The sequence below is a fragment of the Catharus ustulatus genome, chromosome 12, assembly GCF_009819885.2.
Source record: "Catharus ustulatus isolate bCatUst1 chromosome 12, bCatUst1.pri.v2, whole genome shotgun sequence".
NCBI classification, from domain to species: Eukaryota; Metazoa; Chordata; class Aves; order Passeriformes; family Turdidae; genus Catharus; species Catharus ustulatus.
This window is the reverse complement of record NC_046232.1, coordinates 19100984-19126631: the sequence shown is the minus strand read 5'-3', so window position 1 is coordinate 19126631 and position 25648 is coordinate 19100984. Positions and strand designations below refer to the sequence as shown.

The window sequence follows — 25648 nt, the reverse complement described above, 5'->3', positions numbered from 1 at the left end:
AGCACAAAATGGGAAATCCTGCAAAAGAAAATCTGGTGTGAAAAACAAAGTACTGAACTTTCCACCATTTGAGCAGCAACGCTTCACTGACTGCTTATCTGTTTTTCAATAAAAAAATGGACTTAGATGAGTAAAGACAGATCTGGATCCAGGTTTCAGTCTATTTTTTAATATGACTGTAGGCTATGCTGATTAATAATCAAAGGTTAGGGTTAATAGAGAGGAGTTGGCTGAGGCAGTCCAATCCAAGCTGAATTCTGATTCCACCAAATTCCTATCCAGGAGCTGTTAGGGACTGTATTTACCAGAGTCCAGTTGTTATTCTGTAATATTGCCAGTTGGATCAGTGTTCTGCAGGAGAAGTGGGGATGGTTTCTGTCGAGGAACCAACTTTCAATTGCTAAAAATGATGCTCTGAGGACAAGGTCAAGCTGTTCAAACCTCCCTCCTAAGCTAGTTATTCACCAAAATAACCTCAGGAGGACAGAAACTGGTTTAGAGTTCTCAGTGATGCTGCTCCATGGCTTTCCAGCCTTTCACTCCCCAGGAAACCACCCAAGCAAGGGTGAGATTTTTTCCTTCAGTTTGAGCAGAGGTGAGGAAGATGTGGTTCTAGTAAAAGTGGAGGTGCTGAGCAGCCATTTGTTTCTATGACTACATCTTTCCAGGGCTTTCTGTAGAAATCAGAACTGGTGAAGTGGAATTGTAATCATACCTTTTATTAGGGGGTAATTAGCATATCTTGCATAATTATTAGAAAGGGAGAGAAACTGCAAATGCTAGAGTGCCAGTGCCTGCAGCTGTGACAGCACAGGGACAGGGATTTGGGGCTGGACAGAATTTACCCTTCAGCACTGCTTGAATGTTTTACCTTAGAATGACACTCTTCATGGATTATTTTTTTCCCCAGAGTGGGCATGTTACATTATTCCTTAGCTATGAATTATTCTTTAGATGTGAATCATAGTTTTCTAAACCGTTCTCAGATAAGCTCTTCATGCAAGTTATCACACATTTACCCTCTTACATAACACCCAGGGAAGTTATCAGCCTAAATTTCTTGCAAAACAGGCAGTGTTAATTTAAATAGTTGGGAGGATCACTAAGGCAACAGTAGGAGAGGGTCATGGGAGTACCTAGATAAATAGATGATACAAGCTTTGCTTTTCAGGCATAAAAAGAAAATAAATATACATGTGGCAGAACTGCACAAAAGGTATAACAAATTGCATGTTATGAGAAAATAACTCCCCCTAACAAAGACAGGAGAGTTCAAAGGATGGCACAGAGAGAACACAGCTATGCACACACTCCTATTTAAACACTGGTTTTACTTCTCCTCTCCAAATCAAGCTGCTTGAAAGACTTTGCAAGCAGAAGGACATCCAAAGCTAGGATCAGTTCTAAGAGCTCTCCAGCCTTTCTGACCAGAGGAATTGTTTCTCTACTCTTGTAAGTTTAGGTCAACTCCTGATAAACTCCTTTTCTCACCTGCAGTCTCAGTAACACGAGATCCAAAATAATCCCACAAACCTCCCCAGCCTACCTTCCAAAGGTCTGTCCAGGAGGAAGGGCAGTTCCAGGGGTTGGATGTAGTGCTGGAAGCTTCTTTGGTACTCAACAGGCAGATGGGAGATGCTGTTGCAGAGACAGGCAGGTGAAAATGATCCCATTTTCAGGATGTCTCCTCTGCTGGCAGAGTCCTAAAACAAGAGCGGGTCAGCTGTGAAGGACATGTTAGTGGAGGGATTCCCAATCCAGTTTAATACCCACAGGCCCTAAGAAGATTAAATAGTATTGTATAGATTTGGGTCCATCTCTGAAGCCAATACCTTTGTCTGCTACCACAGGTTGTTCTCAGTGTGAGGGCAGGTGATTATCCCCTTCACAAACTCCTGGATTGAAGCACCAGCCATGGACACAGCTCACCCTCACTGCACTGGCAGCAGTAAATCACGTTTATAAAAACTTCTAAACAAGGCACATGGAGCTGCATTTGGAGGCATCTCCTATGGCTGAGAGGCCAGATGCCAGACAAACAGCTCTGCTGGGCTTTGCCACAGTATGTGTCTACTTTGCTATCCCAGAGGGAGGGTTAAAACCCATTGACTCCTGGAAAAATCCCTCAGGGCTTGTGCCAGCATCACTGATGCAGAGGGAGGGAGCAGGGACCTGGGGATGTGCAGTTCCACAACATCCCTGGCCAAGGATTTAACAGCCACAACAATCTAATCATCTGATTTATCGCAGGGGAATTAGAGAATGATTATTTGATTTTGGGTCTCTCATGCCAAGAAGCACATGGAAGTGTTGGAGCACGTCCAGGGAAGGGAACAGAGCTAGGGAAGGCTCTGGAGCAGCTGAGGGGGTTTAGCTTGGAGAAAAGGAGCTCAGGAGGGACCCTGTGGCTCTGCACAACTCCCTGCCAGGAGGGGACAGAGGGAGGGGATTTGGGATCTGCTCCCAGGGAACAGGGACAGGAGGAGAGGGACCGGTTCAGGTTGTGCCACAGGAGATTTAGGTTGGATATTGGGGAAAATTTCTCTACTGAAAGGTTCTCTACTGAATTTACTGAAAATTCCCTACTGTTCAGCATTGGAACAGGCTGCCCAGGGCAGTGGTGGAGTCCCCATCGCTGGAGAAATTTTAAAGCTTTATAGATGTGGCACCATCCCTCGTGGCTTTTGGTGGCCTTGGCAATGCTGGGGGAACAGTGGGACTTGATGACCATAGAGGGCTTTTCCAGCTAAACTATTCTGTGACTCCGATAATTTTAAAGCAAACTGTTATTGAACACACAATTTCAGGAGTACATCCAGTTTTGCACTGGAGTTTATTGCCTCCTGCCCCCTACTCCCACATAGAACCAGGAGAAGGAGGTGCACTGCCCAGCCGGGATGCTTATCCATAAACCCTTCTCCACACATAGCGGTTATTTGCGGTCATATTTGACGTGTGCACCACATTCCCCCAGCACGGACATCCCACATTCCCGCTTCCCTCACGGTGTCAGCCCTCAGGGGCTGCGTGAGGCGCTGGGGCCCGGCCCTTCCCGCTCGGGCCGCGCGTTCCGGGGGGACGCTTTCCGAGGCGCACTCATGGCGGCGCGGCGGGCCGTGCTGTGCAGCACCATTTCCCTTCCGCCGCCCCGCTCCGTGCCCGCCGCCGCCGCCCGGCCCGGGCCGCTCCGGGGACAGCCCCGCTGAGGGTGAATGCTTGTAGGGAGGGCTGGATCCCTGCCCGACCGCCCTCGGAGCGGCAGAGCTGCGCCCTTTCCCCAGTTCCTGCCGTCTCCAGGCCTTGCTGGAAATGCTGTGTGGGGTTCAGCGTGCATTCACTGAATCCGTGCTCAGTCCCTCGTTTTGAGGGGAAAAAGGGTAATTGTCGCTTCTCCCCGGGGTCAGCGTGAGGGGGCGAGACGCGTGGCTCCACGAGCGCAGTTTGATAATGATTTGTGCCTTTCGGTCCCGCTGCTGGCAGGTGATCCCGGCCCGTCCCGTCCGTGAGGAGCAGCTCGCCATGCCCACGGTGGTGGTGGTGGACGTGTCGCTGTCCATGACGCGGCCGGTGTCGGTGGAGGGCTCCGAGGAGTACCAGCGCAAGCACCTGGCTGCCCACGGGCTCACCATGCTCTTCGAGCACATGGCCACCAACTACAAGCTGGAGTTCACGGCCTTGGTGGTGTTTTCATCCCTCTGGGAGCTGATGGTGCCCTTCACGAGAGACTACAACACACTCCAGGTAGGGGGTGTGAATACTTACACCAATAAACCGTCGATATTTGTAAAAAATCAGCCAGTTGCACCACTAAAATACAGTGACATTGTGAGATTTGGTATCATCCTGTGCACAACGTCTTGAATTGTCCTTATTTTAAAGGTGGTGAAATCAGTGTGTTTGAAACATTGAACTTTGCCTGTTGCACCTTTGCAGGTGAGCACTAGGGTATGATTGATTGACTCTAAAATGGGATGGAGTTAAAAATGGGATGGAGGAACGGGCTCCATCCGTAAGTGGTTCTGTGATGTTCCTGTTTTTATGTGTAGTTGTTGGTTTGCTCTTGATAAAGGATGCAGCCAGCAGGACCATTTAGAAAGGCTTTGGGTCAAGTGATTTGGTAGAGAAAAGCTGCTGTTGAGACTGTAGAAGTCAAAACAGCATAAGAGTGAGAATAAGTGATTTTAGGCCTGGTGGGAAGTTGGGAGGAGGAAATGGAAAGGAGAACATCCAAGAGGGAAATTTCACATCAATGCAGCAAAGCACTGGAGCCTCTGCAGTAAAAATGGCACATTTGTGTCTGACCCTCACATGCAGGAGGAAAGGACACATTGCTGTCACAGGGCACCATGGTTTAGGTTTGTCCAGGGATTTTGAAAGAGATTTTGAAAGCTGTTCTCTGTTATGTTTATGCATCCTCTCTGATTGCTTTTTCACTTCCCTAAGAGTTCATTTGAGGAATTTTGCAAGCCAAGAGCCCAACCAGGCTCCTTTACCAAGTTCACCTCACAGCTGCACCCTGGTGATGCTGTGTTAAGTGTGAGGTTTTCACTTTTAGAAGAAAAGCTGGTTTGTGGATGCAGATGCAAGTTTTGGGTTTGTTATTCTCTCTCTGCCAAAGAGTTTTTGTGAGACAAACTCCTTGTGATCTCTGTGAGTCTCTAAGAAGTTTGAGCTGCTCTGACACCTTCGAGGATTTTCTCAGCTAAATGTTTCCCACTAGATGTTGCCTCAGGTTTCCACTTTTTTAAGACACGCAGAGGTGTTTATTCACTCTTAAAGAGCTGTGTTGGTATTGTTACAGTTCCTTCCAAGCTGTGAGTGACTGCTGGGTGTCTCCTGGCAGGGATATTCCCCCAGCAATGACTGTGGTGTTTGTCTTTGCAGGAAGCCCTGAGTAACATGGATGATTATGACAAAACCTGTTTGGAGTCAGCGCTGCTGGGGGTTTGCAATATTGTCCAGCAGGAGTGGGGGGCAGCAATTCCTTGCCAGGTATGGCTGATTTCGCTGGTTTAAATTCGCTGCTGATTTCACTGGTTTAATTTTAGTTATCCCTGGCAGGGAGATTGGAACTTGGTGATCTTTAAAGCCCCTTCCAACCCAAATTATCCTGTGATTCTGTGATTGATTGTATTCCTGAGAGTTGCACATAGAAATGTAAATGTAATTTGAAAATTTGGAATGCTCTCAGGCATGCTGGTGCTGCAAAAACACAAAGAATTAGTATTTTGGCTAAACCTGCAGTATGAACAGAAGGTGATCTTTAGAAAAATATTCAGCAGCAAAAAAAATGAGACTGTTTCCTGCCCAATGTGTTATTGTAGTGCAGTGGATTATAAAATGTGGCTCAGGAGCGCTGTTGTGCAGCCCTGATGTTTGATCTGGATGCAATCTGCTGTCCCAGGAACCTCACTCCATTTGGAAAGGGTGTGGTCCCACATGCAGGAGCCTCTCCCCTGCAGTCCCTGATGGTTTCCAGGGCTTACAACAATTCCAGCTCTGAACCAGCAGCGCGGGGCTGCAGCCGAGTGTGTTTTGATCTGACTTCTCTCCCAAATGAGTCATTTGCCATGCAGCTGCTCACACACCCCATTCACCCCTCCAAGCTCTCAGCCTTCCAAATCTGCTGCCTCTTATGGCAGAGTTTGCTTTTAACCCTCAGTTTTCTGAGACACTTGATTGAAGTTCAGTAATTTTGCAGCTCAGTGAACTGGGAAGATGCTTGAGCAAATATCTTTAAGGAGAAAAAGGATAGTGCTTCATCATCCAACAGGGACAAAAGGCACCTTGGGACAGCAAAAAACATTCAAAGCAAAGAACAAAAAAGATGTGAAAACCAGTCAGAGATTAGACCTCAACTGTTTTGTCTCTCATTTGTGTCACAGCTCATTTTACTGGCACTTCAGGTGCTGGGGTGGTGGAGGGCACTGGGCAATGTGCTGTGCAGCCTTGGGGTAGTGGAAAACATCACTGGTGAGCAGCAGTTCTGAGGAGACTGCAGGAGAGACTGAGGATGAAGGGAGAATACAAAGCTGGATGTAGCAATTACACATGGGGTTTCAATTGGATTTGGTTTTCCTTACCTACCAGCCAGAAATCATGCCTGCTGTTGCCATGCAGCATTGAAGGAGCAGCTCTTTTACTCCTCTGATCACAGCTGAGTGTAAATAATCCCATTATTCAGTGTAATTAGTGCAGGTTTCCACAAGGATTGACTCTGGATGTGCACTTGAATAGAAAAGTGTGTGTATAATAGTTCTGCTGCAAAATGTGAGCATACTGTAGCTGTATTTGCAAGAATTAAGATCACTAATATTACCCTTTTATGAGGTTTCTGTGGCTTGTAGTGGAAGCTAAGTTGGTATCCAGATTCTGCAGAAAAAAATGGGCTTTATCATCCATCTGAAAATAAACCTGGAATCTTTGAGTCCAACAGTAACAGGCAGTTTTTTGTGCTTCTAGTGTACACTTAAAAATGAAATGTATGAGATTGAAATTCTAGTGCAATTACCTAATGCCAAGAAAACATTTATTTCCCATGCCCGCTGTGTAAATCACGAGGGTTCAATCTTCAATTTCTCCTCGATATGGGGCTTTTTCTGGAAATTCTGCTGGCAGTTCTTTGGCTGTCTGGGTGGAGGAAAATCCAGTGGGAGCAGAGAGTGTTCAGGTGCCTGGCTGTCCTAGTTTAGGGCAAATTTGGGGAAAACCTCCGGAAAGAGCCCCCAGAAAACAAAACCCCCACGACTCCTCCCCCCACCACCGGCTTCGGGAAGAATTTCCTCAGAGGAAAAGTGGAAAAAACCTGTTTATTTAACAAACAAAACACTGCCCAACACAAGAAAAGAAAATGAACAGAAAATGAACAGATGACAAACTCAGAAAATCTCTCCTGTGAGTGGTATCAGTCTCTGGCTCTTGGGATGACTGCAGATCACAAATTGCAGCTCCCGGTGTTCCTTGGTGTTTCCCAGGTCCCGGTCCAGAACAGGTTCAAATGGCACACAGAAAGGGAAAGAAAGAAAGAACAAAAAAAAACCAGTCCAGGGAACTAAACTAACTCAAAAGCAAAAGCAAAAGCCAGCAAAGCAAAAGGCAGCAAACCTGGCCTCCCCTAAGCACAGACAGTGGAGGAGGGGACAAAACAAACCTTCACCTAAACAAACACACGACTGGGGATACAAGCACCATAGCATCACCCCAGGACACCGGTGCAGCTGAATTCTCTCGTGTCCCCGCTCCCTGCAGGTTGTCCTGGTCACCGACGGCTGCCTGGGCATCGGCAGAGGCTCCCTGCGCCACTCCCTGGCCACGCACAGCCAGCGCAGCGAAAGCAACAGGTTCCCTCTGCCCTTCCCGTTCCCGTCCAAGCTCTATGTCATGTGCATGGCCAACCTGGAAGAGGTGATGTCTTATTCTTTGTTGCATTGGATAATTGTTGGTCTTCTCTGAACTAATGACCATTGTGTTGATGTTCTTGTGCTTAAGGTTTTGTTGATGTTCTGGGTGAAGGGGAGTTCAGGGTTTATTGCATTGTTACCATAATCTTTATAAATCGTGGCAGTTTGTTCCTGGGGAATATTGTGGAATTTTAATTTCTCTGTTTGTATTACTACTGCATTAATTGCATTGAATGTTTTTGGGGCTGTTCTTAATCTGCAGTTAAATTCTTGAATAAATGACTTGTGCTGCAGAGATGCTCAACACTTATAAGCAGTAGCTGTATGTAGAAATGTGAGAGGGGAAAACTGAAGTCTCCAAGCCAGTGCTCAAAGCAGCTTCCCTTAGTTCTGAAGGAAAGATGCCAATTTTCTTCCTCCTTTCTCCTTCTCTTGCAAATTTCAATCACAGCTTTAAAGATTTTCACAGTGGTTAGAATTCTGCTGCATAAACAGTTTAAAGAGCAGCCTACTTGACTAATATTCCTTAGATTCATTTTATTAATAGCATTGCTTTTGATTTGACATCTGTATTCTTGTGTCCTTTACAGATGCTTAGGCATCAATTAGATATCTCAGCTTCATGATCTCTGTCAAGGGTGATGCTTTTGATTAAGCTGGTGGATTGAAGCACTGTTTACATCTCAAAATAACTGGGAAAATATTTAAAATAAATCATCTATTTCTGATAAGTAAAAAGAGAACATTGCCTGCGAGACAAAGAATGTTGGTTTATTTGGAAAGGAGAGAGAGAACAAAAAATCATGGGAGCATCCAATCAGATGCTTTTTGCTGTGTTGTGTTTATTTTCTTTTAAAATATTGGTTAGTACAAAAGAGAATAAAAAGAACACTCAACAAAAATATTTCCCTTTATTTTTCTGCAGCTTCAAAGCACAGATTCCTTAGACTGCCTGGAACGACTCATTGATTTAAACAATGGGGAAGGGCAGATTTTCACCATTGATGGCCCCCTGTGCCTGAAGAATGTGCAGTCCATGTTTGGGTGAGCACACTTGTAGATAACAGAACTCTGGGAAGGTCCCCAGTTGGTATCTTGAAAGGAAAAACAAATACAATAAGAAATCTGGTGATATGAGATATTCTAATTAAACTCTTTTTTATTATTATTTTATAATCTTGTTAACTGTAATTTCATCTTGGCCTTCACTGGTTCTGGTCAATATTTATTTTAATCTTTGTAACCAAACCATAGCATCTGCTTATGCTTGGCAGATAGAAGGCTGTAATTTCCATAATTATTGTTCATTTGCCATGAGTGGGATAATGCTGCTTTGTTTCATCATTTAGCAACACTAGAACTATTGAATTAACTGTAGTTAAAAAAGGTTTGGGAGCTAAATTAGTGTGCTTTAGACAAACTATTTTCATTTGACATGTTTTCCTTAATAACTGTGTTCTAGAAAGCTAATAGACCTGGCTTATACACCATTCCATGCTGTCCTCAAGTGTGGCCACTTAACATCTGATGTGCAAGTGTTTCCCAGACCAGAGCCTTTCATTATAGATGAGGAAATAGACCCCATTCCTAAAGCAATTAATACAGGTAACAAATCTTTGATGGCTTTTTTACTAAAATCCATTTGATTTCTGCCCTTTCACTACCACCTCTCCTCCTGTGTAGTTATTGCTTTGTCTCTGCAAGGATCAGTCTCTGTGTAATTTTTTGGTGTGTGTGGGACAAAAATATCATCCTGCTTCATCCATGGATACGTGGCTAAAGGGCTGGAGTAGGGTGGAGGCACTTTGAGAGCTCAGGGTGCCAATTTCTAGGGGTAGAGACTGGAAGACAGTCACAGGCTGCTTTCCATGAACACCCTCCTAAGCTTCAGGGAGGATAAATGATTTTTAAAAACAACTGTGCAAAGAAAAACCTTCCCAGCCCTGCTGTTAGTGGACACAGCTCCCATGAGCAGCAGGTATTTGGGTTTTCTCTTTTGGAATTTATAAGATTGTGTACAGTGTAAATATCAAGGTGCCCAGTTGTGTAAGTGTCCAGCAGCACAGCTCAGTCTGTGTGTGTATTAAGTCATCTTCAAAAGTTCTGTGTTTTATGTATTTCTAACTTACTAAGACCTTTACACTCCAGTTGAGTTTGGGTTCTCTTGTGCTACCTTTAGTCTTTGCTTCAGAAAACCTGGTGGTGTAAGAAGTGGTGATGTTAAATTGGCTCTGAATACATTTCAGTTATTTCTAAATGTGACTTAAACTGTCTTAAATCTAATTTAAATCTGTTGTCTCCCTGCAGATCTAGAAATTGTTGGGTTTGTAGATATTGCTGACATTTCCAGCCCTCCTGTCTTGTCCAGACATTTGGTACTGCCCATTGCACTTAACAGAGGTGAGCAAGTTGGGTTTATTTCAGCAAAAACTACTTTAGGCTTCCCTTGTAATGTGGTTTAGACTGGAAGCACAGTTTCTTTTTGCTTTATCAAAATACCAGATGTCATATTTGTGTGATTGCATTAAAATTAAAACCTTGGCCACAAGCTCTCTTATTTTGCATACTGTGTTCTTTGTGAAGTTCATAGAGGGACCAGGGTCCTTACAACATCATTATTAATAGAACATGCTAAACTTCCTGTTCAGAATAATAATGACCCATGAAATATGTGGTGCAAGATGAATATTTAATACCCCTGAGTACAATGCAGTGGAATATTTATGTATCATTATTGTGCCACTTTGCCCAAGCAGTTCTTTCTGCAGCTGTTTGTTCTACAAAAGTATTAATTAACTCTTGCAGGCAGACAGTAAAGGGTGGTGTCATGGAAACAGAACTCTTGTGTTTGAGTTTATTCTCATGTTTTCTCTTTGTTTGCTTTGATTCTTCCCCAGAGGGCGATGAGGTGGGACCTGGGATCACAGATGACACTGAAGATGAGAATTCAGCTAATCAGATTGCTGGGAAAATCCCCAACTTCTGTGTTTTATTACATGGCAGCCTGAAGGTGGAAGGCATGGTGGCTCTCGTCCAGTTGGGGTATGGAGCTGGATGTCTGCCTGAAAAATCTCTTACTTTGCTCTTTTAGGCTTTATTTATAAATTATGTTTATTTATATCTGTATTCTATGCAGAACTCTGCACTGCTAGACTAAGCTGTGGATTTTTAATTGCAGATTTGTTTCTGTCAGTACAAATTGCAAACATTGAGCCTCCACACAGTGAGAGGGAGGCACATTCTAGGCAGAGGGTGGAAGATTTTCAGTGTTTGAGGGTTTGCTCTTTTCCACAGGCCAGAGTGGTATGGAATGCTTTATTCACAAGCTGATAGCAAGAAGAAATCAAACCTCATGATGTCACTCTTTGAACCTGGTCCTGAGCCCCTCCCATGGCTGGGGAAGATGGCACAGCTTGGCCCCATTTCAGGTACTGGTCACACTCCTCTGAATAACTCTGTTGTGTGAATGATCTTGGCAATTTTTAGTTGCTAAGTCTGTAATTTCTTCTTTCTCCCAGATGCAAAAGAAAATCCTTATGGGGAGGATGACAATAAGAGCCCTTTCCCTTTGCAGCCCAAGAACAAGCGCAGCTATGCTCAGAATGTCACTGTCTGGATCAAACCCAGTGGCCTCCAGGTAATGATCCAGGTTGTGCTGCTTTACCTGGAGCAGCAGGAGCCATCTCAGCAGGAGCTGCAGTCTGTGCAGGTCTTGCCTATTTAATGTGATTGCTTTATGGCTTTTCTTTCATTTTTATAAACACTGAGAATTTACAATGTCGTGATTAAAATGCAATCAGAAAGCATAGCTTGTTTAATGGGAGCTGTGTCTCCAGTAGAGCATCTGGCTTGGTTTATTGAATTTAGTATAATTACCAGTTATGTTTCAGTCTTTGTGAGCTGCAGTCTTGTCAATGGTCAGGATAATTTATCCATAAAGAGTTGGGGGTTGTTCTGCAGCTTGCCCCAGAAGCTGCCAAGTTTTTTTTTTCTCTTTTCTGCAGACAGATGTACAGAAGATCTTGAGAAATGCAAGGAAACTTCCTGAAAAAACACAAACCTTCTATAAAGTGAGTAACATTCCAGGCTGGCCTAGGTTTGATCCATAGTGGTGGTGGTGCATTAGACAGAGGAACCACACTGTGTGTTCTGTGCAGGCTCTGCAAAAATGTAGAGTGGTTAGGTGAGACAGGAGGTGTCATTGCAATGGTCTGGCACTACATTTTCAGGCACAGATGTGTCATGTCTACAAGTGCCCCTCATGACCTCTGCTACTTCCATGGTGAAATTTTATGCTGTTGTCCAGGCAGAAATTACCAGAAATAATCATAGAGGAATAGGATGTCATTCTGAGTCTTGAAAATGTCTCTTCCATTTTATCTACAACCGGAGCAGATAAAGACAAAGTTCCAGGCACATTTGGCCACACCAGAATGATCCATAAGCTGACTGTAGCTGGAGGTAATTATTGCTCTTGCAAGCTCAGTGCTGAAAGCAGTTTGGTACTGCAGCCTCCAGAGACTTGAAGAATGAATACCCTGCCTAAGTGCACATAAGCATTGTTCAGTTTATAGGGAAGAAAAATCAATGTATCTACATTTTACTGGACACTGTGCTTAAAGGCAGCAGTCAGTCACTGAAGACTCAGCTGGAGCCCTGCTGGGACACAGACAAAGCAGGCAGGTACAATAGCTGAGTGCACAAAAGGAAGAAGTAGAGGTTTATAGGAAAGGATCAAGGCGAGATCACAGTTATCTTCAGCCCTGATTTTCTATCCACGAGCAGCTGGGCAGTTTCCAGCAGCTGCACTGTGAGTATCATCACCTTTACAAACAGACACAAGAAACCCACGCTCGATGTGGAGGCTTGGAGTGGCTTTAAGAGGAGTTTTGTGTCTTTGCAGGAGCTGAACCGTTTGCGAAAGGCAGCTCTGGCCTTTGGCTTCCTGGAGCTGCTGAAGGGCGTGGCAGACATGCTGGAGAGGGAGTGCACCCTGCTCCCCGACACCGCTCACCCCGACGCCGCCTTCCAGCTCACACATGCTGCCCAGCAGCTCAAAGTGGCGAGTACGGGAGCCTCGGAGTATGCTGCCTACGAGCACAACATTGCTCCTCTGCAGACTGACTTTTCTGGTAGCAGCACCGAGAGAATGTGAAGTCTCCGTTTTGGGAGCTTCTCTAGATTAAGGCTGGAGTGGTTCAAAATTTATTGTTTACTTTTTAGGGCCTGTTCAATTGCTGTTTGAAGAACTTCCTGTCCAAATGGGGAAGTTTTGCATCAGTGCTCTCTAAACAAACATAGCTCGTTTGTGGTGGCTTTTAGTCAGACCTGGAAACTGTGGAAAGTGTCCCAGACCCAGTGATGGTGTTGGATGATGGGTGGAAGTTATTTGGTACATGTGAGGAGAGAAAAAAAATGCCATTGGAGGCACTTCTTGGGTTTTGGCCTTCCCAGAATGCAGTTATTACATAACTGAACTGGTGAAAGTATCCTAAAAGGCAGCTACTACACTTTAAACATCAACTTGATTAGTCCAAAGAAAGGTGTGAGAAGCACCCTGCAAGATCAGATGGAGCTGATTTTGGGGTGTTGGCGCTGACTTTATGTCCAACTGGACAGACAGTCTGTACTTGCACTGCAGTGCTTCTGAAAGTAACTTGATCTTGGGACAAATGGTTTTTTATTTGCATAATACAAATAAAGAGTAATTCTTCATGAAAATTTAAGTTGGATTTGTTCCATTTTCATAGAACCAGGCTGTGTGGCCCAAAACACTGACCTGGTGAAGGCTCAGGTCCCAGCTGTTTATCTCTTATACAACTTCTCAGAAAGTTGTGTAATTTGAACGAACAAACAACTGAACTAAAGCAAAATTTGGTTGTAAATCTTTATTAATAGAAACACATTCTTTCTGAAGGACTAAAATTCAGTAGTGTAAGATCTGTGACAGCTAGCACTAGGTACCACAATTTCACTGATGAATACATACAGATTTCATAACAGAGGTTTAAATGCCCAGCAGAGAAATTAAAGTATGAAAGTGATCCTTGCTGTTCAGCTAATTCAACCCTTTCACATACTTCAAACACATAGGTACAGTGTGTGCTAAGTGAAATATTGTGTAAATAGTACTCAACTCTCCTGAGTAAAGTAGGCTGTGCTTCTCCCAAAGAGAAGTTGTACCACGCCTCGTGTTGACAGAACACAATTTGTGAAATGCAGCATGGAGCTTGTACTGCTTCTCTGTTAAAGTCTCCTTATAACACTATTTCATTTACAGTAACAAGCACTGGGTCCATATCACAAACCTTCTGCTGTTTGTTAATTTTTATATATATAAAATAATTTTCTGGAGGGTTTATATTGTTTTACAGTAGAAAAAGATAAATAGTAACATGGCACGAAGCTAATCTCAGCTTCAGTGTCTGTTCTGGATTGCTGGCATTGCTCTGCAGTGCCCTGGGGCAGTGGCAGTTGGGAAACAACCTGTTCATAACCACAGTACAGTTTAGAGTAAACTTTCTGTACATTTCTAAACTGGGTTAAGGAGGCCAGAGGAATCTGGGATTCACTACAGGTGCTCAGTGTGAAGGACAGGCTGAAATAAAGTCAGCTGAGCCAGAGGTTTCCAGGTGAGACAGCAGATGTGTCTGAAATGTGGGGGCAGGTTTGCTTTGTTTTGGTAGTAGTGGTGGTGGTAAAAGCAAACAAAGAGAAATGGGTCCTTCAAACCCTGTGTGGGACCTGCCTTACTAAGATGTGATATGTGCTGTCTAAATAACACAGTTTATTTGACCCTCTGTTCCATCCCCCCTGGGGCTAGTCAAACCAGATACACCAGCTTCTCTGCTGCACCCCTAAATGCAGGCAGAAAAGTGACTTTGCTGCCTTGCTGAAAGCTGGAAATACAGGAACCACAGCCCCAGCAGGATGGATCAGAGGGGCCCCATCTCCCATGAGAATTCCACATTCTCCCTCTGCATGGCTTGGATGCAGTTCTGTTGGGGTTCACGTGCCAGGGGAAAGCTGGAACCTGTGTTCCCTTGCTTTGTTACATTTCAGTGCTTGCTCTACCGACCAGGAAAGCATTTCTGCCCTCAGTGGCAGCTTCCTTTCCTTAATGATTGGATAAGATGTGTTGCTACAGGAATACACATTGCTGTGGTCCACACAGAGCTCCTATTCTGTTCAGGCTCAACTAGAAACAGACTTAAGTTGGTAGCATTTAAATCAGCATTAGCTACTTCCAGTTTTAATTCTGCACCATCAATAATGCTGCAGAAGAAAAGGGGGGGTATGTGCTGAGTAACTTTATCCCAGTGGTTGATAAACACCCAAACACTGCACAGTGGCCTCAGACTGTGCCTCCTCCTGCCATCAGGATGCCTCCCAGGAACAGCACAGGCCAGCTAAGAGCATATCCCACATCAGAAGCCCTATCTGCATGCAATATTGAAAGAGCAAATCTCCAATTAAAAGATAAACACTATTTCTAGTTAGTGCTGCTCCACTGATTATAAGCATATCATATGCAGATAATAGGATTTCTTTCTAATATGCTGGTTGACAGGATACACATTTAAATGTTCAGTGGTAAATGCCATGCATAGATGATGGAAAGGGAACAAAATCCAGTATAAGGGAATGTTACCTGAATTCACTATGAAATCATGAAATCTAGCGTGGTCATTTCATTTTACAAAATTCTTTGCATTACAGTGGGAAAAACCGTAAGAATTAGAGGCTTATCTTGTCCCCAGGTGAGATAAAAGCTTTGCAGTCCTGCTTCACTTCATCTTCCTCTTCTTTGGTCCAAGGTGCTGTTTCCTTTGCTTGTAGAGGTGGCGGAAGTTTACAAATACCCCTGGAAAAGAAAGAAGCCTTTAGGTAGGACATTACTGCATCTTTTTTTGCTAAATGGCTGTACCAGATCTAAAAGAAAAAAATAGCAGATCCCAACCCCCACACAACAAAATAAATTATTTAGGGCTGTGTACAGCAGGGAAAGCTAATGGAAGGGTTTTGTCCTGCTGAGGCAGGAGTTGCTGTTTGGTAAAGGGCTCCTTGGAAGGTTGGTCTGTCACCTTTAAGAAGTTGTGAGACCAGCTGGGCAGAGCTAAGGAGGATGAACCAGGTATTTCAGAGTGAAACTCAACTGAAGGGTGGCCTTAAGCAATGTCTGTGAGCAGGAGGAATCTAGTGAAAGTGCAGTTTAAAATTCTGTTAGATTGTGGTGAGTTGTGTATTCCCAGTGTGGGTGTGGGTACAAGGAAGTTAAATTGTGTAAAGCAAGTATGTCTCAAGCAGGTTTTCTTCTTTAAATGTACTAGGTAAAGAGAATTCTAGATTGTTTCCTGGAAAAACATGTTGCATTTGTGATTATATTGCAACATTTAACTAAACTACTTCAATTTGAAATTATGTTGAGATTGCCACTACATCATTCCAAAGTTTAAATGCCCCATAAAAGGTGAAACTAAGTATACTGTGGTTGTAAATACATGTAAAAAATACTCCTTTAAGTCAAGTTTATGCTGCTAATTTGTTACCAAGATCACCTTTTTGGTGGCTAATCAGAGCTCATTGGAGGTGGGTTCCTCTCTATCACTGACAAACTTACATGAAAAATCCACAAGGATAATGCTTAAACTGAAGTAATTTTGTGTTGCCATGGTCCCCAAGATGCAGGAATTTCATTTTCTTTGAAAAATCAAGTTATTCAGGGGGAAACTAGCCTTTTTATTTCAATATTGAGAAATATAATTAAATGCTTACCTAAAAACAAGGCTATAAGATATATTTGAAGCACAAATGGAAACTGGATTGTGACGTTCAGTGGATTTGGCAATCCCAGGCTAAATTTCCCTGTTTCACTGAAGATTGGAATGGATTGAACAATACAGACAGCTGAAAGCAGAAGGTCACATCATTACCAAGTACAGATAAAATATGTAATTACCCAGCCCACACCAACTATTTCAGCATAGTCCCTTCTCATTTGCCAGCACTGATTAATGACAGCAGTTGTGAAGGTGTGGGACATGCAGTAGGGAGGGGGGTGCAGCAGTGAACCTTCCTGGTGAGACTCTGTTCTCACACACAGCTGCAGCCCCAGGGCCTGTGCCAGCAGGATCTGCCATCCAGAAATACCCCCAGCAATGAAACAGGCACACTCCTCCTCCCCCTGCTCAGTGTTGGGCAATGCCCAAAGCTCCTCCTGGCTCACAGGTTTGCAACACAGGAATGAGCCCCTGCCTGTCCTCTGCAGTGATTTACAAGGTAATATCAAACCTGGGAGCTGGTGTGAACCCAGGCCAGGCTGAGCAAGTCAGGCCAGCAGACAAAGCTTTGGGTCAGCAGAGCTTGTCCCTTCACTGCCTTTACTTCCCCCTCCAGAAAGGGAGTCTTTCCTCCAAAAGGAAGAGTTCTTCTCACATCAAATTGAAAAGAATATTTGATTCAGCATGAAAGACAAAATGCTTATATTTGGTTCACCTCAAAGAAAATCTATTTATCTGTTGTTCTATTTTACTGTTGTAAGTTCAGCTACCAGAAAAGAGATTGAGTTATTTTCCCAGCCTCCAATTCAGTATTTAGTGAACTGTTTTAAGGAGGTACCTTCTGCCAAGCCCCCTAAGGGGTAGAGAGGGATCCAGACAGTGTAACGGAGCCAGGTGAGTGGTTTCCATTCAATTCCAATGCAGGAAAGCATGTAATAGGGATACCTACAGTGTGAGGGGAAACAAACACCTTAACATGGAAACTACTGCTAGAATTATCTTCTGTATATACACTGTGTGCTCAACACAATTCCCAGATGACACAAGGACATTCAAAGCATTGTCCCTGGGGATGGTGATGGACACAAAGTTTTTGGGCAGTTTGCAGAGCTCAAGTCATTCTGAACACAGGGATGAACTGCCTGGCTGCCTAATAAACCTTTCAAAAGAACTTCTTTTCAAAGATAAAGACCTCAATTGAAAAATGGAAATTCAAAGCAACAAAGAAATAAAGAAACAGGGCAGTATCACTTTCAGACTCCAACCCTGCCTCAGTTTTTGGCAGGTGAAGGAAGGCTGTGAACAATCCATGGCTCAAGGAGCTTTTACCCTCTGGAGCTAATTCTTCCAAAAAATACAATGATCAAAATCTTCTTTACAGAGTTCTTGGGAACAACCACTTTGTTCTGTGCACACTTGGTAGGAGGAAAATCCCACCAACCTGAACAGCTCAGTGATACTCCAGAAATAAAATATGAAGAACACCACAGGTTTGCTCTGCATTTCCTCCAAGCTTCCAAGGATAACAAACAAAACGAAGTTTCTTCCAAATATCTATTAAAGAAAAAAACATATTAAGGAACATTCACTCTTCATCAAAAGAAAGGGCAAGTCCTTGCTGTCAGAAACACAAGATACCTACTCCTCACACAGCTGAGCACACACCTAACTCACAGCTGAGCTGTGACCTGCTGCTCACAAGTGGCATCTTGCTCTGTATTTAGGTACAGTGCAAGGGATCCAGTCTTAAATCCCCCATGCTCATTTTTATGCACAACAACCACAACCAGGATAAAAAGGGCACCAAATCAAAGTCATGTACTTTTATCAGCTTCTTGCTTTTGCTGTCCTGCACTCCCTTACCCAGGTGATGGCAGGAGACAGACAGCCTGTCACAGCCAAGACTGGGAACATGGATTCCTGCCTTGTGAATAAGAAATCCTCTAGTCCAGTGCCAGTGAGGTTGCATCACTTACTTAAGGAGTCTCAACACTTGTGTAAAATAAATATTTACTTTAAAGATAAGATGAAGGAGAAGAATTTAGAAATATTACCTGCATTACAGAAGGTAACACTGGTGATCTGACCAGTCCTATTAGTGAATTCATGATCTCCATTAATGCCAGGGTCTGACAGAAATACATCATATCAGAAATAGTGTGAAATGTGTCATAGAAGGAATCTGTAAGACACAGGAAACCAACCATTTTAGGGAACAAGTGAATTTCCATGCTCAGGAAGCTGGTGCAGCAGCACAGCTTGTGATAACAGGATTCTGGTTGTATTTGAGAAAAACATGATGCATAATTACATAAGTTCTTCATAGGCCTTATCTTGAACTCACAGCAGTTGGGTCAGAAACACTGCTCCATTTCACACACAGAAGGATCAAGAGCTATTTCAGTAATTGCTTTACAAAAAAGGCAATAGTGCTGTACTTCAACAGAATGGATTGTTCCTGCTTCAAAAACAAAATATTCTATCCAGATCATTTTCAAAAACATTAACATTGCAGTGAGCGAGACATTTTGCTTCAGCTGATTTTGTTAGAAGTGATCCTGGCTGAGCACAAGTATCATTCACAAAGTACACAGCTGTGATTTACAAGGGGACAGTATTTTCCTGCCCTTGACATTTTGATGACCTTTGAAAGGCTTTCATTGTGCTCTTTGGCAATGCATTCATGGTTTTGTTCCTAAATATGTCTCCCTTTAGATTTTGCTATTTAAAATATCTTAAAACAACACTGAAAGTCAACTCAGACCCTCCAATATAAATAAAATAGTGCATTACTTGCCTTTTCCTAAGATGAACAGTCGTACTGTCATGTTCACAAAAATCCAAGAGAATCCCAAAAACTGTACAAGATTATACATGATTAGGTATCCCTTCTTCAGGTGTTTGAAGGCTAAAATCAATAATAAACACATCAGGTGAGCAGAGTGCAATGGTAATAGAGCTGCAAACCAGGCTTTCTGAGAATAAAGCTTGTCAGGAAAAGTGAAGTTATTGATTGTAATAAAAGCCTTGTTGGGTGCCCTGGGGGTTCTGCTTTTGCCACCATCTGCCAGAACTCAATTCTTGGTAGTCAGACTTTTGACATTCCCAGGAAACTTCAGTCCATTTTTATTAAATTTCTAATAGCTCACAATTCAAAGATCCCCCTCTAAGACACACCAAGCCACTGAAAACTGCTCCTTAAGAGTTGAGGTTCACAAAGTGTGAACAAACTTTCTAAATCCCACTTTACCCACAAAAAAATGCAGTTACTTACGGTCTTTTGGGACTCTGGATTCTATTTTCATTTTGTTAATCTTTTCTTCTTCCTTAAGATGAAGGATAAGGTTTTAAAGACTTACTGTAATTAGCAAGTGATTTGTTAACTATACTACTGCAAAGCTAGTGGGTTTAAAATTCAGCCAAGCACCCAGTAGCTAGAAGGTTTAAATTTTCACCAGCATAAAACAGCACATTAATCATCCAGAAATTATAGTACAGTAAAAGCCAGAGGGTGTTAACCAGTTATCCTGCCCTCACAGTGTGGCTTGTTCTAGTAATTAATGCTTTTGCTGAAAAAGCCTCTGCTTTCTGTGTTAATTCTCAGTTATGACTGTGCTGTTTCTTACATGACCCACCAGCAACCCGAAGAGAACAGAGAACATCCAGCCCAGGTTCTCTGCCTACCTTTCCCAAAGCTCCTGAGTCCTGGCACTGCAGTGCCCCTCTCTGCTCCGTGAGAGGAACAGGGCAGTGGATGTTGTAAAAGGGATTTGCAGCAATGTGGTCTGTTCAAGTCTCTTCCAAGTCCATCTTGCATCTGCCCACCTCAGTAAGCTGCTCAAGCTCACCAGACAGTGGGAATGCACCAGCAGGGCCAGCCCTGGGGCTCAGGAAAGCCTCAGCAATCCCTGCTTCCCAGCCAGACAATGGCCAGGACTCACTGCTTTGGCTCCACATGGCAGAGTGACATGATCCTCTAGAGATCAGGACACTGGGCAAGGGGCACATGCAAGGAGCTAGCACACAGCCTCCAGTTCCAGTCCCAACCAGAAATGTGCCTGTTTCCAAATTCCTGCTTACAATATGAACCAACTCTATATAGAACAGCAATAACAATCAGCATGCCAGGCTGCTAAATGAAGAGTGCAGGTTCAGGCACAGGAGAACAGCTGTCCTTGCTTTGTAACTGGCAGCACAAGCTCCAGGTGCCCACGGGACTGACCTTCTCCTTCAGCTCCATTTCAGCATCCGACTCGTCCAACCAGCGGTCGAAATCGGGTGCCAGGAAGAGCGGGCGCTTCTCCTGCTTGGTCAGCCTCTCCCACCAGTTACTCTCTTTCTTCTGCACAGTGATGTTCAGCTGCCTTTGGGTCATCCTGCACACAGGCTGGAGGCAGACACATCAGCAAAAGTCCAAAGAAACAAGCTCTGAGACTGAGTTGACAGCCAAGCTCCCCTTTTCAAGAAGGCAGGGATGACACAACTGCTGCAGCACAAATCTCTCTCTGCCACCCAAGGCACACAAGCAAAGTCCAGTTGAAGATGGCAGCTTGATGAGCAGCCTGCCCATATCACAGCACCACTGCATCCCACCACAGAGCTAGCAGAGACCCCAGTGCCAGCCTTCTCAGAACCCCTGATCTTGGCTTTACACCTTCTTGCACTTGGTACTGTGAGCCACCCACCTCCTCTAGCCAGCAGTAAAAATAACACTGCCAGCAGCCACAGGTACATGTCTAAACAGGGGACCCCATGTGACCCCTGCTGCAGCAAGAGAAGGAGCTAAGAGCCTTAGGGAACACCTGGAGGCAAGGTGAGCTCACAGACCAGGCAGTGTGGTCACTGGCACCCCACAAGGCCTCTCCACCTGCACAGTGGCAGCCCAGAACCTCTCCATCCTTACAGCCCATGGCACTGTCACCTTGGAGCCCACAGCACTGTCACTTGGAGCCCATGGCACTGTCACTTTGGAGCCCATGGCACTGTCACCATGGAGCCCACCCTCCTGACCACCCAGGCTGCTCCACACTGCAGTGCCTCTCACTCAGACCAGCTGAAACTGCTGCATGAGCTGCACTCCAAACTGAGCACATTACACCAGCTCTGCTCTGTCAAGGCTGGCTGGATGCTCCTCAGACATCTGAAGGCTGCAGCTGTAATTTACAGAATTTACAGCTACTAAACCTTGTCCTTGTCTGCCACAGGCTCCATTTCTCACTGCTGGCCAACGTGGTACCAGCAAGGGGAACTCACTGTGCACATCAAAACTAAAGGAGAAAACCCTGGACTGTGACACTTCCTGGTCCTGAGCATCTGTAGTTACACAGAGCAGTCTGTTCTCCATCCCTCCACAGTGACTCAGAGTGATGATTTTTGGAAGGAGGCTGCTCTGCAGAGGCAAGGACTTGCCTTCCAGGCCTGGCTCACAGCAGAGCCTGTGTCTGCCAGCACAGGAGACAGGCACAGGCAGAGACAGGCACCTCTCCCACACTGTACACCAGGCAGATGAAAAGGCAGTGACCAGACCCTGGAACCAGGAGCTGTTCACTGTCTGCCACTCCACATCTGGCAGGAGCCTCACCAGAAATGTTCCTGCTGACAGAGCCTGGAAATTCACCCTCCCATGGTCTCCTTCCCTGCCGAAAAGCAGAGGTGAACAGTGGCTCCTGGTCTGACTGGAGTTATCCCAACTCAGCCAGGAATAAGCAGCACAAATCCTGCCCAGGAACAAAGCCCAAGTTCTCCTGTGCCCCTAACAGCTCTGAGAGATAGGGACAGACAGATGTGAATAACACAGAGGGATGGCTTTTCAAGCCAAGCTCTTTCCACCCAGACTGCAACAGGAATTAAGGCAAGATTTCTGCAACAGGAGCCACAACACATCACAACCTAAGAAATCTGCTCAAGCCAGAAACACGAATTCTCCTGACTCTCTTCTTTTGTCCAGCTACAAAAGACACCATGAAACATCACAGTGACTGCACAATGTTCCCCTGACCTCCAGTCAAGGTTGCATCAAACAACACATTGCCAGATTCTCCCATTATTTTGCTGCTACACATCCTTTAAAAAACTTACAGCTGCTGTGTAACAAGTGAAACAAGAAAATGTCTACTGAAGCTGGTCCATGCAAGCACCAGCTCCAGCAAGGTGATTTGCATTAAAACAACACAATGGCACACAGGACTGCCACAGAGCTGGCTGTTAGAGAGTTATCAGAAAAATTTAAACAGTATATTGGGAACTTTATGCACAGCCATTTTCCTTTCAAGTCCTTCAAAATTTACTTTTTTCTTTGCAAGAATTAGAGAAGTAAAAATACCTACTTTAGGCTCAACTGGCTCGAGGAATTCGATCTCAAATTCATAGATGTTGTCTCCTTTGGCACCGTGACCCTGGGCTAAAAGACAAGAATTGACAGTCAGTGTGAGGTTCCACACACTCCACCTGCACAGGATAGTCAGTACACAGAAATACTCAGCATTTATTCACAGCACTTTCCTCCTGCCTTCCTGAGAAGCAGGAGAAAACCACACAGTCACAGGGAAGACACCAAAACGTTGCCTGGAGGGGCAGACACAGGAGTCAGCAGCTAAAGCTGCTGCAGGTCTGCACCACACTGGAAAAGGGTCCCTGCTGCAGGAAGGCAGAGTGTCAGATTCCCAAAAGAGGGGATCAAAAGGCTGCTCATGGATAACTCAAATCCAGCTGAGAATCTCCTGCCTTTGAGAGGTCCAGCCTCACACAATGGAGCACCCAGGGAGATGGGTGCTGCTGGCTGTGTGGGAAGGTGCTGTGGGGAGTCCCTCCCAATAGCAGGGCACTTACCAGGCTTCATTTGTCATCTCCCACATCGATCCTGTCCCCAGAAGGGCTCCAAACTCTGCACTCTGTTTAATTCCCACCCTTCCACGCCGTAAACTGATCCCAAAGAGAACACGATGTGCAACACCCTCCTATCAAATGGCCTGGCTGCAGCTCACCAAGGAGACAGCAGCTCCTAATGAGACATCTTAAAAAACTCCGTGGTGCTGGAATGTGCAGCTGTCCAGCTGCAAAAAACTCATATTTCAGGGCGAGATCTGCTTTAGTTTCCAAATGGAGCACTAGTTCCTGATGTGGAGGCTCGATAAGAATTGCACACAAGGTCTTTGTGAAAAGAAAAATTGCTGAGAGTTATCTCGGGGGTTTGGCTGGCCTGGGATGGGAAGGATATATGGAAATTCCACTGGTATTTAAATATGGGGAGGTTGGGGTTTTCTTGTTAGATAAGATAGGGCCTGTTGTGGTTACCAGGGCTGGAACACAGAGGGCTGTGGGTGGGACTGTGGTGGATCTGAACGTGCCCAGCACGGTGGCTCCTGCACTGATGGGAACCCCACGATGGGGACAATGGGGACGCCCCCGGGGTGGGGCCAGGCTGAGACCCCCCGATGGAGCCCGTACCTCTGAAGTGCAGGACATTGTCGGTGATGGTGATGTCCGGGTTCTGCGGAGGGAGAACACGTATTAGCTGGCAGCTCACGAACCCGCGGGGGTCACTGCACCCACCCGGAGGTCCCGCCTGCCACACGCCGGCACAGCCCCCCCGGGCCCCGCTGCGAGACCCGCCCGGGGATCCGCAGGGGAGGCAGCCCTGGGGTCCCGCAGGTGTTCCCCACCCGCCGCCGAGTCTGCCCCGAGGGTGTCCCCCAGCTCAGCCTTTCCAGGTGTCCTGCAGGTGATCTCCCCCAGGGTCCCCCAGGTGAGTCTCCCCACCCTCGCACCCAATCCCCCACAGGTGTCCCTGCCCGGCGTCACCCAGGTGTCGCTCCCCGGGTGTCCGCAGGTCAGCCTGCCCGCCACCCCCCGCAGGCGAGTCCCCCCGGGTGTCCCCACGTGTCGCGGCCGTACCCGGACGTCGCTGAGGTCCACGCGCAGGAAGAGCTCGCGGTGCCGCTGTGCCCAGTGCACGTGCGGCCGCAGGCTGGGCCCCGCCATCGTCCCGGCCCGCACCGGCCCGCGGCGCCCCCGCGCCTGCGCACCCCGAGCCCCGCCGGGCGGGCCCCGCGCCTGCGCACCGCGCGCGTTACCGGGGGCGGGCGGGGCCGCCATGGCTGCTACCCTCAGCGATGGCTGCTGCCCTCGGCGGCTCCCGCGGGCTGTGTGCTCGGAGTCATTGAGGCACAGCCGCTAAACCCTGCAAGGTCCGAACTAACCATTCCGACGCCGCCACTACGCCATGGTTTGAAATCCCTCCGGGTTGGGGACTCCACCGCTTCCCCGGGCAGCCTGTGCCAATGCTCAACAACCCTTTCTGTGAAGAAATTTTCAGTGGTATCCAAACTAAAGCTCTCCTGGCACGACTTAAGCCAGTCTCCCTTGTCCTGTAGCATGTTACCTGGTAGAAGACACTGACCTTGTCTCAGCCATGACAGGAGAGGCTGATGAGAATTTTGCAAATACCAATCCTGCAGTCTTGAGGCCCAACCTGTTAGAACTCTCAGCACTGTCATTATTATGTGCTCATTATTATAGACCTTCTGCTGGCCAAGCCCTGGCATAGGTTATCCAGAGAAGCTGTGGCTGCCTCATTTATGGAAGTGTCCAAGGCCAGGTTGGACGGGGCTTGGAACAGCCTGATTTAGGTGTCCTTGCCTATGGCTGGAACTGGCTGAGCTTTAAGGTCCCTTCCAACCCACACTATTCCATGATTCTATGATAATAAGGCTAAAAAAGGACAGCATTGACTTGCTGTTTCCAAAAACTCACTCCCTCAGCAGCTCACATGAGGGCCTGTTTCCCACAGCCATCCTCATTCCAAGAGCAAATCCATCCTCCTTCAGGCCCACCTTGGCACGGCCTCTCTCTCCCAGCCTCAGGGTTTCTGTGTGAATCTCTGGTGTGGAGATAGCGGCTCCATGGCCCAGCCTGCCCCTGGATGGAGGATTCCCACCCTCTGCCAGCCCTGGGGCTGTGAAGTGCCACAGAAGGTCGGGTGAGCTGCAGCGATGGTCCCAGGATGGATTTTGGAGCACAAACCCCACAGACCCTTTGGGGCAGCGTGTGTGGAAAACCAACCCTCAGGTCCCAGTGTGACCCAGAGCTTCCACCTGCGTGTGCATTTAGAAGGGAGCACCTGCAGAAAAGTAATTTTTTCTGATTTATAGGGGGTCAGAAAAGATTTTCCTGTGAAAATAGGGACTGTGCTTTGCAAAGCAAAATTCAGGGGTATAGAAACATTTGGCTGGGAGCTCACAGCTCTGGAGCTTGGGTTGTTTTGGAGGCTCACATTTCTGCACTGGAGCCTCGGTGTGCCCAGGGTTTAACACTCGTTATTACAGCTGGGAATTTCTTTCCCCTGTGGGAAGTGTGTCCCAGTCCCTGTGCAAGGTGTCCCTGTGTCCCGTGTCCCGGTTCCCGTGCCCGGGTGATGTCGCATCCCCTGCCCTTGGTCCTCCCGGCCGGCAGGCGGCGCCCGCTCCGCTC

The 25648-nt window shown here is 46.0% G+C and overlaps 2 protein-coding genes across 2 annotated transcripts; one reads left to right on the top strand and one right to left on the bottom strand.

Annotated features, from left to right (window-relative positions):
• Positions 1-3147: 3147 nt before the first annotated feature.
• LOC117001746 (integrator complex subunit 14) lies at positions 3148-13126 on the top strand. The gene is made up of 12 exons (XM_033070233.1): positions 3148-3377; positions 3481-3741; positions 4885-4992; positions 7249-7404; positions 8326-8444; positions 8863-9005; positions 9708-9800; positions 10298-10442; positions 10695-10828; positions 10919-11037; positions 11405-11470; positions 12304-13126. The coding sequence occupies exons 2-12, from the start codon at positions 3520-3522 to the stop codon at positions 12553-12555; spliced, it is 1557 nt and encodes a 518-aa protein (XP_032926124.1). The 5' UTR covers positions 3148-3377; positions 3481-3519; the 3' UTR covers positions 12556-13126.
• Positions 13127-13273: 147 nt separating this feature from the next.
• Positions 13274-24201, bottom strand: LOC117001747 (very-long-chain (3R)-3-hydroxyacyl-CoA dehydratase). Its single transcript, XM_033070234.1, has 11 exons — positions 24074-24201; positions 23627-23669; positions 22507-22580; positions 20403-20567; positions 19455-19506; positions 18978-19088; positions 18235-18362; positions 17622-17734; positions 17019-17125; positions 16176-16307; positions 13274-15264 (listed from the first exon to the last, which is right to left on the bottom strand). Exons 1-11 carry the CDS (start codon positions 24158-24160, stop codon positions 15188-15190), a joined length of 1089 nt encoding a protein of 362 aa, XP_032926125.1. The 5' UTR covers positions 24161-24201; the 3' UTR covers positions 13274-15187.
• Between the last annotated feature and the right edge of the window lie 1447 nt (positions 24202-25648).